Consider the following 14,860-nt stretch of genomic DNA (forward strand, 5'->3'; position numbering starts at 1 on the left):
TTTCTATGAATAACACTAATTTCTATATTATGAAAAGACATATCTGTAACTGTTTCTAAATAGGTGGAGAGTGACACCTCTTCGCATCACTTAACACTCCTCCAAATCTCGCGAGTTTCCCTGCTTCCGAAATCTCGCAGTTCCCGAGAACGACGAAAGAAGGATCCGGATAATTTAAACGACCTAAGCAAAGTTTCACATTTATTTATCGACTTACTTCAGGTAAACTCAGGTCGGGGGTTGATTCTGGTAAGTAACAGCTGGTCGGCCTTTTGTGTAGTGTTTAATTGCAGCAGTTTTTCTATTTATGTGGTAAATTAGCATGCCTTGCTAGGCCTTCCTGATTGTTATGGCCGGATAACTCGGTGCTGCTAACATGTTGTTAGCCCCTTAGCTAGTTTTGTACGAAGTTGAGATTTTCTTTCTTTTTGCTTGTTTCACTGTGACCTGCTCAGTGCTGCAAGATGTCTGATAGCGAGGACAGCGACTTTTCCGACAACCAGAGTGAACGCAGCAGCGACGGGGAGGCCGAGGAGGTGGAGGAGAACGAGGTATGCTAACAGCAAGCTAGCTACTGTTGTGTGTACACTGCATGCAAGTAAACAAGATCGAAGATGGCTGCTTATATTGTTGATCAAGCTGCTAAACTTTTTATCAGTATGAAGACATCTACATACAGTTGGAAGCAACATGATTGAACTAGTTGTATTTTAGGTACTATAGAATCCTTTAAATACTTCTTGGTCCATAATAACCCAAAAAAACCCCCAACTCTTATATAACTCACTGTAAGATATTTTACACAGTCAACATGAAATTCTCTGTTTTAATGCCCTGTGTATCGTGAATCAGATTTTTTTTTAAATGTTTCCAGCCCTCATAGCTCCATTTGCTGAGAGCCATCCAGATAAAAACAGAAAGTTACTTTTCGATAGAATTGAGAAACAGGATTTTGATCCTTTGGATCAGTGGTATGTTTGGAGGAGGAGCAGTAAAACATGGGCAGAAAGGACCCTCTACCCACAGGGGTCAGGGAAGGTCTGTGAGGAAGATGAAACTTGGACGTCAATGACATTACAGAAGGAAGATGATCCCAAGCAAAACTTTTCTTTATAGTAAACAGCTCAAAATTACAATACTTGTAAATCAAAATATACAGTGCAGGATGAATAAACGTGCACTGATTGATTGTAATTGAGTGCATTGTTGCTAGTTTTATTGTGATCCATCACCAGGAGGAGATGGGCAGCCCAGTTGGCAGCGACAAGGTGGCAGATGAGGAAGGGGAGGACCTAGATGATGAGGAGGAGTATGATGAAGAGGAGGAGGAGGATGATGAGGATCGCCCCAGGAAGAAGCCAAGACATGGAGGCTTCATCCTGGACGAAGCTGGTATGAACCGACCGCTCTTGTTCTTCACCTCTCATCTCCTTCAAGCTTTCATTCGAACATCTTCTGCTGTTCTGAGGTCTCCCAGCTGTAATGCAGTTTTAATAGGTTTCTCCTTCCCTGTTTCTCTCCTCCCTCTCCAGATGTTGATGATGAGTATGAAGATGAAGAAGACCAGTGGGAGGAAGGAGCAGAGGATATCCTGGAGAAAGGTATGGAACTCAAAAATAGATTTGGAAAATGTGTTGTTTCGGCTTTGTTTATGCAGGTCTAACCAATAGCCATTTATAATTTGTTGATTATTAAATGTGGGTTACGTACTTATTAGTGTTTAAAATTAAGAACTAATCAACACCAGTCAACAAGACCTGCCTCTAGTTTTCCACTGCCTTTTGAATCATTTTAAAGATGTCTGTCAGAAGAAGGGTCCAGAACAAAGTGATCACCTTTGCATTTTAAAATAAATAAGTGCTCATTCACCATCTCCTGTAAATCACATGATGAAAACATATTGATAATAAATTTTGTCATGGTGTCAGATGAGTTTTATGAACATTTACTGTACATGGGCTTTACAGATCATATGTTCATATTTAAAGATCAACTTTCCAATATGTTCTTGAAATGATAAATTAAGGGAAAAGCTCAGATTTGGTTTCCCCTTGTTGGATTTAATCCCAATGGTTTGATGTTTGTTTTCTGAGGCTTTTATCTTCTGGTCTGACTGAACTCTCTCTGTCTTATCGGTGTTCTTCTGTCATGCATGTCATCTTCAGTTAACGGTAAATCTCCTCCAGATCCTCTTCAGCTCTGGAACAGAGCGTCAGTTTCATACATCTGTTAAAGTTCATGTGCACACGATGTTTTAATGCTGCCTGGCCTAAGCACAGCGTGGCACTTAATGGATCCATCGTTGGTTTCTTGCATAACTTCACACATTAACTTAGGAAAACAATATTAAGTTTGAACTCCAGCTGCAGAAGGGATGACCAATACAATAAAAACATTCATCTTGAAATAATTGGAACCAATGTCAGAATAGAAGATTGGATTTTAGCGGGAGGCTCGTTGCGTCCCCCGATGAGCTCACGTTTTCACTTGCATCCATTTGTTGTTTGTTTGAAGGATGTCACAGAAACGACTGACTGTTCAGGTCTTGTGGATCCAGATCAATGGGATTGATCTAAATTTCTCATACAAAACAGACCCCTACTAAAGCTCCTGGGATAAATCACACTTGAAGCAAGCCCTTATCTCAGGAATACATTTATATTTTTACAGCCTTTTCTTTCCAGTTTTTTGTTCCACCCTTGAGTTCAGTGGAAATCTGTCCCGTGTTTGTGAGCTCCTGCTAACAGTCACACAGTCAACAAGTTAATCAATTTCTTTTCTTTTTTTTTATTCTTAAGTGATTGGAACTCTTAGTTTTTTATGGGTTGTAATCTAAAACTCCTCTGAATCGCTTCAATGTAATTCTGCATGTGGAGGTTTGAGTGTTTAATTAGTCTGGATATGTTTTCAGTAATTCCACCTTCAAACACATGTGTCTGATCATTCGTGAACTAACATGTGGTCATCGCGTGACTCTTGGTGATGTGTTATTGTCGCTGAAGGCAGAAGTAGACCTGAAACAAACACAACTGATGCGTTCGTGGCTCACGAATGCTGGTCAGGGATGAAAACGGGTTAAACCAGGAAGCGAGTTATAGATCGACGGGTTTTGTCGTAGCAGTTAGCTGTCACCGGGCCACCGTTAGGTTTTGTTTCTGCTCTACTGTCACCTTAAACCACGACCCCCGGCCTCATGCTTCTCTGTGCTGCTCAACATTAATTTGTGTGTTTTCTTGTTGTTGTTTCTTTCTCCCATCATGCTTTGTGCTGCTGCTGCCTGGCTGCTCCTGTGTGCTCTGGCCTGATGTTTGTGGCTTCTGTCCTCATCTCTCCATCCTCCTGCGGTGCTTTAATCTGTCCTTCCTCTCCATGTTTCAATCTCTTCTCTTGTCTGTCACCATACTTTTTGTTCTTTCCCACTATCTTTTCACTGCCAACTTTACTCGCATTGCTTCTTTCTCATTTCTGTATCTTTGTCCATTTACCATTCTCCTCCTCCACTCCTCGTCTCTGACTATTTCCTGATCTGTCTCTTCTATTCTGTCCTTCCTTCTGTTCTGTTCATCTTTACTTTCTGAATCCTTTCTCTGTCACTGTGCTCCTGCTCTTCCTCTTTTACGCTCCTCTGCCTCTTTTCTGCACCGCTGGCCTGTCCTGAGCAGAGGAAGCTGAAGGTAAGTCTGTTCCTCACGCCCTCATCGTTCATCGTTTACATTAATCTGTTTCTTTTATATCAAACGTGGGAAGAATAACCGTTTCTTTTTGTCTCAGTGTCCAACATCGACCACGTGGTTCTGGATGAAGATCACTCCGGATCCAGGCGACTGCAGAACCTCTGGAGGTAATGAATGACAATTAAAAGAGTATTTAACAGAACAGCTGGGAATAGAAGGTCTCTGCATGAACCTGTAATTGATCTTTTAAACTGACAAAACCAGGATCTGTTGGGTGTCAGTGGAGAGACCCTTCAGAATGTGGATAATAATCAGGATTAGCCCGTTAGCTCGGCGCCTGGCACTGCCTCTTGAGTTTAGTTTTTGCGCCTTACAGTTGAGTTGTGCACATCGCCGCTCTCATCAGAGCTAATACACACCCCACTCAGAAGCGATTGCTGTCATCTAGTTAATGATGATTTTGATTTGTCAGAACGAGGGTTTGTGTTTTCCATCACGTGACATCGGGCGACGTTTCCTCTGTTCCGGCTCATCATTTATTTTCCTTTTGATGCTGAATCACGTCCAGCTTTTCTGTTAGTATTCATCCCCTGCTTTTGTGGACAAACATGGCATCAGAAACACATTCTGCTCCTCTTTTTTATTGACATGAATTATCTAACTGTACATTTGTTTGCGTTGCAGAGACTCCAGAGAGGAGGCGCTGGGGGAGTATTACATGAGAAAGTATGCCAAGTCCTCAGGAGGAGAGCAGTGAGTTCATTTGTTCCTTCACCGTTTGAAATTTTTCTGTGAGGATCCATTTATTCAGAACTGAAACCTCAGTGCTGATTAAGCATTAAAACGTTAAAGACACAAATCCGTCTGGTTCTGATCCTGAAATGTTTTTCACTCATCCGCTGGAAACTTTCCTTCTCTTTCTTCTGCGGTGTGCAGTTACTCCGGAGGGTCCGAGGAGCTCTCTGATGACATCACCCAGCAGCAGCTACTTCCTGGTGTCAAGTACGTGCAGGGGCATCCACCAATCAGAAGGCAGGAAAAGTGTTTGTTGTTAATCAATTTGTCTTAATGCTTAAATTTGTTGTCTTCAGGGATCCCAATCTGTGGACAGTCAAATGCAAGGTGTGTATCCTCTTTAACTCATTGACTGCCAGACACTTTCAGCGCGGACAGCTCCCCAGTGCCAGAGATTTTGAGCATTTTCACTGAATTTTGAAGGCCCACCAAATAATCATTTTTTAGGCTACATAAACATTCCACATATCACCCGAAACTTTAGACTGTCTTCTTTCATCAGAAAAAAAAATTTTGTTTCTAGCATCTATGTGTGTTTAGTTATTGCCCGTAGAACACAGGGTGGTTTCAGCAAAAACAGCTGATTTTGACCAGAAAACGGAGATAATGACGTTTTACTGCAGAGAAGCAAATTCAAGCAAAATTCCAACATCAAACTTCTGAAAATACTTTTACTTATTGAAACAATGCAAACAACATTAGAAAAAACATTTTTGATGAACAAATGATTTTATAACAATTTTGAAAATTAGACAAAACATAACAAAGTACATTCATTTCACCCTCAACTGTCAGAACCATTTACAGGTGAGTATGTGTGGGTGTAATCAATGATATTTTTTTTTAGTGTGATACACAGTAAAGCATTCTCCTGCATGCAGGGGAATACGACAGGCCTTGCACCACATCCTGGTCTCACTCCTCCCACCCCTTCTAACACACACCCGACATTTTCTTGAGGGATGTGCCTTCTTTGTGGTGGCCCTCAAACGTTCCAGCTTGTGCCTGGACATCAGGCCATCGAGTCTGCCTTCTGGGTCTCTGTTTCTGACTGACCTGGTTTGCAGCACGTCTTCGACCTCCATCTCCTCGCCCTCCTCATGTGACACGTACCCCTTTTCAGTCCAGGACCTTGCAATGTCCTTCATGAAATCAAGGTGCGATTTCTTGATCCCTGGGTTCCTGGACCTGAACAACACATAGGCGTTGTACACACAAATCTGGAACAAATAGGCGACAAACTTTTTTGTCCAGTTTTGAGTTTTCCTAATGAAGGGGTAGTACGCAATGTTCTGGTCTAGTTTGTCCACCCCATTCATGCAGGAATTGTACTGAACCACACACTCCGGTTTGAGCTGTGCCACTTTTTCCCGCTGACCCTTCTGCCACACCTCCACCCTCTGCATCCTGTCGTTGTGGCAGGTTGTTATCATCCTCACCAGGCGCTTGTCCTGCCAGGCCAAGACCAGTACCCGGCCGTTGTGTCGCACCACCTTCCCCTCCTCACCCAAGTCTGTCTTTGACGGCTCCCTGATGATCTGTGGTTCGCCACGGTTTTTCCTGAGGGTTCCACAAACATTAGTCTTTTTTTTACACAACTGCTCACACAGTTTTACAGAATTATAAAAATTGTCCATGAATATTGTGTACCCCTGCTCGGTCAGGCGGTCAAGGAGGGAGAACACGATGTCTGGGAGTGTGCTCGGCTGGCCAACATAAGGCAACATATTGTAACAATAGCCAGTCCGCGAGTCACACAAAATATAAGATTTTATGCCATATTTGACTGGCTTCTGAGGGTTGTAAACCCTGAAGTTCAAGCGGCCACGCCACTGCAACATCCCCTCATCAATGCAAATGTTTTCATGAGGCTGATACAGCTCTTTGAATTTGGAAATAATAGAATCAAGGACAGGACGCACTTTATAAAGTTTATCTCCAGCATCCTGTGAGGCATTGTCATTGAAGTGGAGAAACTTCCCAATTAGCTGGAACCTGTTGCGTGGCATGGTGTTGTTGAAGTACGGAATGGCTTCCATTGGATCCTCACTCCAGTACATGCTGACGCTGGGCTTCTTTATGTAGCCGGTGAGGAACATAAGACCCAAGTATTTTTTGAGCTCTGGAACTGTCACCGGTTTCCACACCCTCTCTCTGGAGTGTGGCAGAGCTTCAGGATGTGCCTGTATAAACTGCCGTGCGTACAGGTTGGTCTGAGACGCAATGTGACCCAGCAGCTCGTCAGTCAGAAACAGCTCCATGAAGTCAACCGGCTGGTCTGAATCCAGGTCTGCAGCCGCATTCTGGGGACCAGGGGTTGCCACGAATGGGAACTTAGTGGGTTTCCAGCCATCATGACTCCAAACACCTGCATCCACCTCCAGTGATTGGCGTCTCCTCGCACCTCTCCCTCTAGCAGGTGCACGTCCTCTACTCGTGTTAGGGACTGTAAAATATAGAAATATACAATTTTACTCTATATATATATATGCATGCTTGAAATAAGTAGGATATCATTTTACACTAAAATATAGAAATATACAATTTTACACTATATATATATGCATGCTTGAAATAAGTGGGATATCATTTTACACAACATATATATATATTATATACACACATGCCTGAAATAAGTACCATTCTACAAAACACACACACACACACACACACACACACACACACACACACACACATATTATACATATATACACACACTTGCCTGAAATAAGTACCATTCTACAAAACACACACACACACACACACACACATATTATACATATATACACACACTTGCCTGAAATAAGTACCATTCTACACAAAAGAGTAATACATTCATAGATGGGGAACAACTTATGCGGGATGGAGGGCCGACACGTGATTTTTACATCATGTAACAAAGTAGCAAAATAGTTACCTTTGCTCCTCAGATCCTCCGTGGGCTCCCACGGGTCTGGGGAGGACTCCCTGCTGCTTTCCGACGGAATCCAGTCGGATGACGAGTCCGGGTCCGGTTCTGAGTCAGACCTGTCGCCGGACAGACGCAGCGGAGAACCCTCCGCAGCGGCGCTCCCACGTGGGACGCCGCCGAACTGCGGGGGGGCCCCGCTACAACCCGCCACGCTTTCCTCGCCTCCGATCCGGTCTTCAACCTCCTTGGGTGCATCTCCTGCCCCCCGATCCTTACCGCTGTCGCTCATTTTCACAGCAGCTACACTGCCAGACAAGCTCTGTGCCAGTGTGAGCTGCTTGAACCTGCCTCCTCCACATGCTTTCGCCTTGCGCTTCGCCATTTTGCTCTCCACTACTGCCCCAACACCGACGCTTCTTCGTCGTTTTATCTGGTGATCTAGGGTGTGAAACACTGCCCCCGACCGGAATAAATGGAATACAAGGCTGAAAATCACACAGAATGTGCGAAACGCTTTGATCTAACGTTCCCTATAAAAAACGCCTAAGACGAAATATGACGTCTTTGGCACTCAACGTTTGGATTCTATAAGACGAAATATGACGTCTTTGGCACTCTGTGAGTTAAGTGTGTTTAATCGCGCGCACACAAACACACACACCTCAACATGTTCTGTCTTCTAGATTGGAGAGGAGAGGGCGACGGCCATCGCTTTGATGAGGAAGTTCATCGCCTACCAGTTCACTGACACTGTAAGCATCCGTGCTTTTATTTTGGTACTTATTTGAATAGTCTGGCTGAGAATTTTTGTTTCAAAAATAAAGTGTGTAGTTGATAACAAATGTTTGAGCCACATGGTGCAGTTAAATCTGTTTTCTCTGAAGCTTTAAGTGAATGAAAAAAGATCTTGTTTCTCCTCTACTGAAGAAACTGTTGAAATAATTCCAGAGAGTTTGATTCCTCCTCTTCCTCCTCTTCAGCCTCTACAGATCAAATCCGTGGTTGCGCCCGATCACGTCAAAGGTTACATCTACGTGGAGTCGTACAAACAGACCCATGTGAAGTCAGCCATCGAAGGCATCGGCAACCTGAGGATGGGCCTCTGGAACCAGCAGATGGTTCCCATCAAAGAGATGACGGACGTCCTTAAGGTCGTCAAAGAGGTCACCAACCTGAAGCCTAAGTCCTGGGTGCGGCTGAAGAGAGGCCTGTACAAAGACGACATCGCTCAGGTGAGCCGACGACATCGACTGACGCCAACAAACGTTTCCTCATCTAGTCTTGATCTGACGCTAAACTCCTTCCTCTTCAGGTGGACTATGTGGAACCGAGCCAGAACACCATCTCCCTGAAGATGATCCCTCGTATAGATCTGGACCGCATCAAAGCCAAGATGAGCCAGGTTAGGACGGGTGCCAGTTCAACACGCTCTGTTCCCGTCGACGCGTGGACTCACACGGCTGTTTGTGTCTGCAGAAAGACTGGATCGCCAAGAGGAAGAAGTTCAAGAGACCAGCGCAGAGGCTGTTTGACGCAGAGAAGATCAGGTGACGGTCCAGACATGGTTTGTGCACTAAGAAACCCTCAATCTGTGGGGGGGGGGGGACTAGATAGTGACTGACTCTGGTGGAACTGCTGGTTCTATTGACAGGTCGCTTGGAGGGGAAGTCAGCCATGACGGAGACTTCATGATCTTTGAGGGGAACCGCTACAGCCGCAAAGGATTCCTGTTCAAGAGCTTCGCCATGTCTGCTGTGGTGAGGATCCTGATCATCAGAGACTTTTATTTTGAAGTCCTCTGGTTTATATGACTGCGTTCAGCATCCGCTCAGCAGCTGGTTTCTCTCTGACAGATCACAGACGGTGTGAAGCCCACTCTGTCGGAGCTGGAGAAGTTTGAGGACCAGCCTGAAGGAATCGACCTGGAAGTGGTCACAGAGTCAGGTAGTGTTTTTTTTTAAAATTGTTATCCTTCTATAACTGTCAGAATTCTGTTTTTGGACTCATGTGTGTTTATTGTGCACCCAGGTAAGGAACGTGAACACAACCTGCAGGCCGGTGACAACGTGGAGGTTTGCGAGGGTGAGCTGATCAACCTGCAGGGGAAGATCCTCAGCGTGGACGGCAACAAGATAACCATCATGCCCAAACACGAGGACCTGAAGGTGTGCTGCTCTTTCTCTGACTCTTCACACTGAGGTTGTGTAATTTTTACACACTAATATCACCTCACCGTTTCGTCGCAGGATCCGTTGGAGTTTCCGGCTCACGAGCTTAGAAAATACTTCCGTATGGGCGACCACGTGAAGGTGATCGCCGGGCGATACGAGGGCGACACGGGCCTGATCGTTAGGGTGGAGGAGAACTTCGTCATCCTCTTCTCGGACCTCACCATGCATGAGGTAGCGGCTCCGTCCGTGGATGAAACCGTCGCATGGCTGCGGCTGCGCTCACCCGTTTGTGTTTGCATGTAGCTGAAGGTGTTGCCGAGAGACCTGCAGCTCTGCTCAGAGACGGCGTCGGGCGTCGACGCGGGGGGGCAGCACGAGTGGGGGGAGCTGGTCCAGCTGGACCCTCAGACGGTCGGGGTCATCGTCCGGCTGGAAAGAGAGACGTTCCAGGTAATAGTCTGATCCAGGAAGTAAAAGCAGTAGGGAGCACAGTCGCTAAAGGCCTCGTGTGTCTCTCAGGTGCTGAACATGCACGGGAAGGTGCTGACTGTCCGGCACCAGGCGGTCAACCGACGGAAGGACAACCGCTTCGCCGTGGCTCTGGACTCAGAGCAGAACAACATCCACGTCAAGGACATCGTCAAAGTCATCGATGGGCCGCATTCAGTACGGAGTTTTCTGCTCACATTAGAAGGATTAAAGCTTCACTGAACGCCAGCGTTGTTGTGGGTGGGATATCAGTGTGCTAACACGTGTGTTCCCCTTGCAGGGCCGTGAAGGGGAGATTCGCCACCTGTTCAGAGGCTTCGCCTTCCTCCACTGTAAGAAGTTGGTGGAGAACGGCGGCATGTTTGTCTGTAAAACCAGACACCTGGTGCTGGCTGGCGGATCCAAGGTGAGCGCCGGCTCGACTGCTAGATTTGGCTGCTCTGGAGTTTCTGCTCATACTCTAATTTTTTCAAGCACAAACCTTTGCGGATTAATTTTGAAGCTGGATCTTCATGCAGATTTTCACGGCGTTTGCCTCTTTCAGCCCAGAGACGTGACCAACTTCACCCTGGGAGGATTCGCCCCCATGAGCCCTCGGATCAGCAGCCCCATGCACCACAGCTCAGGAGGTGAGTGTGCAGAACCAGAGGCAGATCAGCATCTGGGGGAATAGTGAGGATGTTTTTCCTGCTGCTGGGAAGTGTTTACAAAAGATATTTGACCTGTAGTTCAAGCTCAACACTTCCAATATCTGTTAAAAATTAAAACACTATGAAAAGCGTTGCAATCGCTTGCACATAATTCGGAATATGGCAAGTCTCCTATTAAAATAAATATTGGATTCTTTAACATTGAGTTCTCCATCCTTCTGCCAAGTTTTGTCCAAATCCATCCAGGAGTTTTTGCTTGATGCATCTAAAAGCCAAACAACAATCTGTCAGCTAAACTCAAACACATGAATCAAACTTTCTGCAGATGGAGCGCAGAGAGGAGGAGGAGGAGGAGGAATGGGCCGAGGAAGAGGACGTAGAGACAACGATTTGATCGGCCAGACAGTCCGGATCTCCCAGGGTCCTTACAAAGGTAAGAGGAAGGAAAGCATCAGTTACCATTGAAACTTCAATATCTTTTAAAAACCCACTGAGCGTCTTCATTCATCGATTAATATATCCCTCTGTGTATTAATGAATGTTCCTACGTTTCCCAGGTTACATTGGGGTGGTGAAGGATGCAACAGAGTCTACGGCCAGAGTGGAGCTGCACTCCACCTGTCAGACCATCTCAGTGGACCGACAGCGTCTGGCCACCATGTATGTACTTCCCGTTTTGTCGACTGGTGTCGATTGTGTCTGTCAGACGTGGCGTCGCCCAGAAGCGTTTGTTGGTTTGTCTTCAGGGAGTGACGAGGCTACCCAGCTAGCTAAGGCTAACAAGCAAGGCTAATGGTGGTGTACTTTTTTACTATAATCACTCTCAGTCGTGTTGGCTCTAGCAACGAATCGTATCTCATTTTACACTGCCTTTTCAAAACAAGATTTCAGCGTTGTTATTTTGCATTGAAGCAATACATAAAGATCTAAAAGATAGAACAGGTGCGGTTGGCATTCTGCCTCTGAGGTAACGGCTAGCAGATAGCAATGAGGAAGTAAAACATCTTTGGACGGTGTGAGGTCCAGGAGCTCCTGACCCAGTATGTTGTTTAAAATGATGAAACAGGACGTTGCTGTTGTTTTATTCTGAAGTAATCTGTCACCACCTCCCCCCTCCTGGACTCCCTTCCCGCCCTTCAGGGGTGCTAAGAGACACAGTGGAATGACGTCCACCCATGGACGGACTCCCATGTATGGCTCCCAGACCCCCATGTACGTCACAGGCTCCAGAACCCCCATGTACGGATCCCAGACGCCGCTGCACGAAGGTGAGACCTCATGACTACGAATCTGATGACAAAGCAGAACTTCTGTTGACGGGTTGTTCTCTTACTCATCCTCCCTGTTCCAGGAAGTCGTACGCCTCACTACGGCTCTCAGACGCCGCTGCATGAAGGGAGCCGGACGCCGGGTCAGAGTGGCGCCTGGGACCCAAGTAACGCCAACACCCCCTCCAGGTGACGCCGACACGCCTCAGCGCATCCATCCTTGTTTCAGTGTCGCGGGGTTCTCTGACTTTCTGTGTCTCATCTCCAGGAATGAAGAAGAGTATGATTTTGGCTACGATGATGAGCCCTCCCCGTCGCCTCAGGGCTACGGCGGGACCCCCAACCCCCAGACACCAGGCTACCCAGAAGTCCCTTCTCCACAGGTCAACCCTCAGTACAACCCTCAGACACCTGGAACACCTGCGATGTGAGTGTCAACACACACCGGAGCGCAAATACGAAAACATGAGTCAGTGTTTTTAGGAAAGTATAAACAATTTGTGTGTGTGTGTCTGTGTGTGTCTGTGTGTGTCTGCGTGTCTGTGTGTGTCTGTGTGTGTCTCTGGGCTGCAGGTATAACACAGAGCAGTATTCGCCCTACGCCGCCCCCTCCCCTCAAGGCTCCTACCAACCCAGTCCCAGTCCTCAGAGCTACCACCAGGTGGCGCCATCGCCGGTGGGCTATCAGAACACGCACTCTCCAGCCAGCTACCACCCCACCCCCTCCCCCATGGCCTATCAGGTAGGAGGTGGAGACCAGCTTTGTCTGTTTCAGGTTGTGTTTCTGTGGTATTTTGTTTATTTCGTATTAGTTTTGTGGCTTGGAGGCGTCACACGTCTGGATCTTCTCGTCTCTTCTCGTCTTTATGTATGAAAATCGACTTGACCGTTTCTCACAGCCTGTGCTTTGTGCCTATATTGTTGACGTCAGTCCTTCCACCAGAGAGCAGTGAAGAGTCAAATGTTTTAACGACAAAAAACACGATGTTTTAAATGGAAAGAAACTTAAATCACAGTTTCGTGTTTCATTGAAGTCATTGAAACAAATGTGTTGTAGTGATTCTGTAAACTTCATTTATGAACAGATGTGGGACTGTCCCAGGAAGTAGATTGTGACATTGTTTTAGTAAACAACTAAATGTTTTCCCGGTGGTGGAATCCTGCCAGAGCTCATACAGACAAGAATGTCTAAATGGAAACAGTTGCTGATGTTGTCGCTTCTAAGTTTGTGTAACACCCCCACCACCACCACCAACAGGCCAGTCCCAGTCCCAGCCCGGTGGGCTACAGCCCCATGACACCAGGAGCACCCTCTCCTGGAGGTTACAACCCTCACACCCCGGGGTCCAACATTGAGCAGGGCAGCAGCGACTGGGTGACCCCCGACATCCTGGTCCAGGTGAAGGACTCATTCATGGATCTGATGGGACAGACCGGCGTCATCAGGAGCGTCACGGTAACCAAAACAACCCCACACACACATGTCCTCCATCTGTGTTTAGGTTTAGCTTCAGTTTTGGCAGGACCTTTACTCCACACACCTGAGCTGTAATTCCTTTTTAACACACGGACTTCATACTGGCTGGACTGGAAAGGTCGGCCTTGTGCAGACGCAGCTGCAGCCAAAGCGTGGGACATGAATCTCACAGAAACATGTGTTAAAAATCCTTTTAAGGCAGAGGAGAGAACCTGGTGAGGTCATCTGACGGTGAGTCACACTCGCATCAGTCAGAAAACATTTCCCTTTACTCTTGAGCCGTTCATATGGTTCTGCTTCAGTCCTGGCTGAGGATGGAGGGACGCGTCGGAAATCCAGCCTCTAAATTTAGGAGCTGCAACCAGACGTTTATGGGATTTATCAGATTTATTTGTACTTGAAGAAGCTTCTGCAGGTTGAGGTGCTCAAACCTTCCAAACCCACAGTCTGACATTCACACCAGCCTCACGCTGTGATTGGTCGACTCAGTGGAGGCCGGAATAAAATATTTTGCGCGTCGTTGTGGCTCCTTTAAATCACATTAGCTTAGCCGCGATCAAGGAACACATGACTGAAGTCCTTCTAGCTTTGGAGCTAGTAGCGTTAGCGCACCATTCCTTAGAGAGAGTGTGTGTGTGTGTGTGTGTGTGTGTGTGTGTGTGTGTGTGTGTGTGTGTGTGTGTGTGTGTGTGTTCTGCAGGGAGGGATGTGCTCGGTGTTCATGCAGGAGTCGGAGAAGGTGGTCAGCATCGGCAGTGATCACCTTGAGCCCGTCACGCCCACCAAGAACAACAAGGTAACGTTGGCAGAACTGCGGCGAATCGTGTGCCCTTGTCTCCTCTGAGGTGACCGACTGCTTGTGTTGGCAGGTGAAAGTGATTCTGGGAGAGGACCGTGAGGCCACCGGCATCCTGTTGAGTATCGATGGAGATGACGGTATCGTCCGCATGGAGCTGGACAACCAGCTGAAGATCCTCAACCTGAGGTTCCTGGGCCGCCTCAGGGACTGAGACGCCAGCGATGAGGTCGACAGACTTGAAAACACACGGAATTGTTCCGGGAACCCGGCTGGCTGTAGAGTCACGGATGAGCCGACGCGGATGAGCCGACGCGTTGGGACTTTATTGATCAGAATAATTTCATTTGCCGACACTCACATTCAAGTAAAAACAGCTGAAAGCCCACGCAGGAGAAATCAGACCCACAACATTCCTCTCCTCTCTGTGATTCTCCGCCATCGTGATTCCAGCTGCTCTGTCGCTTTTTGTATTTTAAATTTTCTCTAGCTTTCTCTGTTCCCAGTGGTGTCCTGAGACGGTTTTAGTGCTTTCTAGATGTTTACGGCTGGAGGAACGATACAAAACCTGTCAATAAACAGAACTGATAAATCCATCCGCCTTTATTTTTAGTGTCAACACTCCGCTG

At 46.7% G+C, this 14,860-nt stretch overlaps 1 protein-coding gene across 2 annotated transcripts; it reads left to right on the top strand.

Annotated features, from left to right (window-relative positions):
- Nucleotides 1–192: 192 nt before the first annotated feature.
- On the top strand, nucleotides 193–14,827 carry supt5h (SPT5 homolog, DSIF elongation factor subunit). 2 transcript variants are annotated; one of them, XM_068318237.1, is made up of 29 exons: nucleotides 193–249; nucleotides 456–551; nucleotides 1,236–1,392; nucleotides 1,533–1,601; nucleotides 3,772–3,841; nucleotides 4,359–4,427; nucleotides 4,611–4,676; nucleotides 4,766–4,796; nucleotides 8,064–8,132; nucleotides 8,361–8,612; nucleotides 8,693–8,782; nucleotides 8,857–8,927; nucleotides 9,032–9,137; nucleotides 9,234–9,324; nucleotides 9,409–9,545; nucleotides 9,627–9,782; nucleotides 9,855–10,001; nucleotides 10,071–10,217; nucleotides 10,321–10,446; nucleotides 10,585–10,669; nucleotides 11,016–11,123; nucleotides 11,248–11,350; nucleotides 11,831–11,958; nucleotides 12,042–12,147; nucleotides 12,227–12,385; nucleotides 12,532–12,700; nucleotides 13,217–13,414; nucleotides 14,136–14,231; nucleotides 14,305–14,827. In XM_068318237.1, exons 2-29 carry the CDS (start codon nucleotides 465–467, stop codon nucleotides 14,443–14,445), a joined length of 3,234 nt encoding a protein of 1,077 aa, XP_068174338.1. In that variant the 5' UTR covers nucleotides 193–249; nucleotides 456–464; the 3' UTR covers nucleotides 14,446–14,827. The 2 variants fall into 2 exon arrangements, with proteins under 2 accessions (XP_068174338.1, XP_068174337.1); XM_068318236.1 differs by lacking the exons at nucleotides 193–249; nucleotides 456–551; nucleotides 1,236–1,392; nucleotides 1,533–1,601 and adding an exon at nucleotides 2,811–3,674.
- The last annotated feature ends 33 nt before the right edge of the window (nucleotides 14,828–14,860 follow it).

The sequence above is a fragment of the Antennarius striatus genome, chromosome 6 (genome assembly GCF_040054535.1).
Source record: "Antennarius striatus isolate MH-2024 chromosome 6, ASM4005453v1, whole genome shotgun sequence".
Classification (NCBI taxonomy): Eukaryota; Metazoa; Chordata; class Actinopteri; order Lophiiformes; family Antennariidae; genus Antennarius; species Antennarius striatus.

Excerpts from the sequence above, each read along its gene's own strand:
- supt5h (XM_068318237.1), top strand. The coding sequence starts at position 465 with ATGTCTGATAGCGAGGACAGCGACTTTTCCGACAACCAGAGTGAACGC. Across the intron at positions 4,677-4,765 it reads CAGCTACTTCCTGGTGTCAA|GGATCCCAATCTGTGGACAG; the intron begins GTACGTGCAGGG and ends TGTTGTCTTCAG. Across the intron at positions 14,232-14,304 it reads CGCCCACCAAGAACAACAAG|GTGAAAGTGATTCTGGGAGA; the intron begins GTAACGTTGGCA and ends TTGTGTTGGCAG.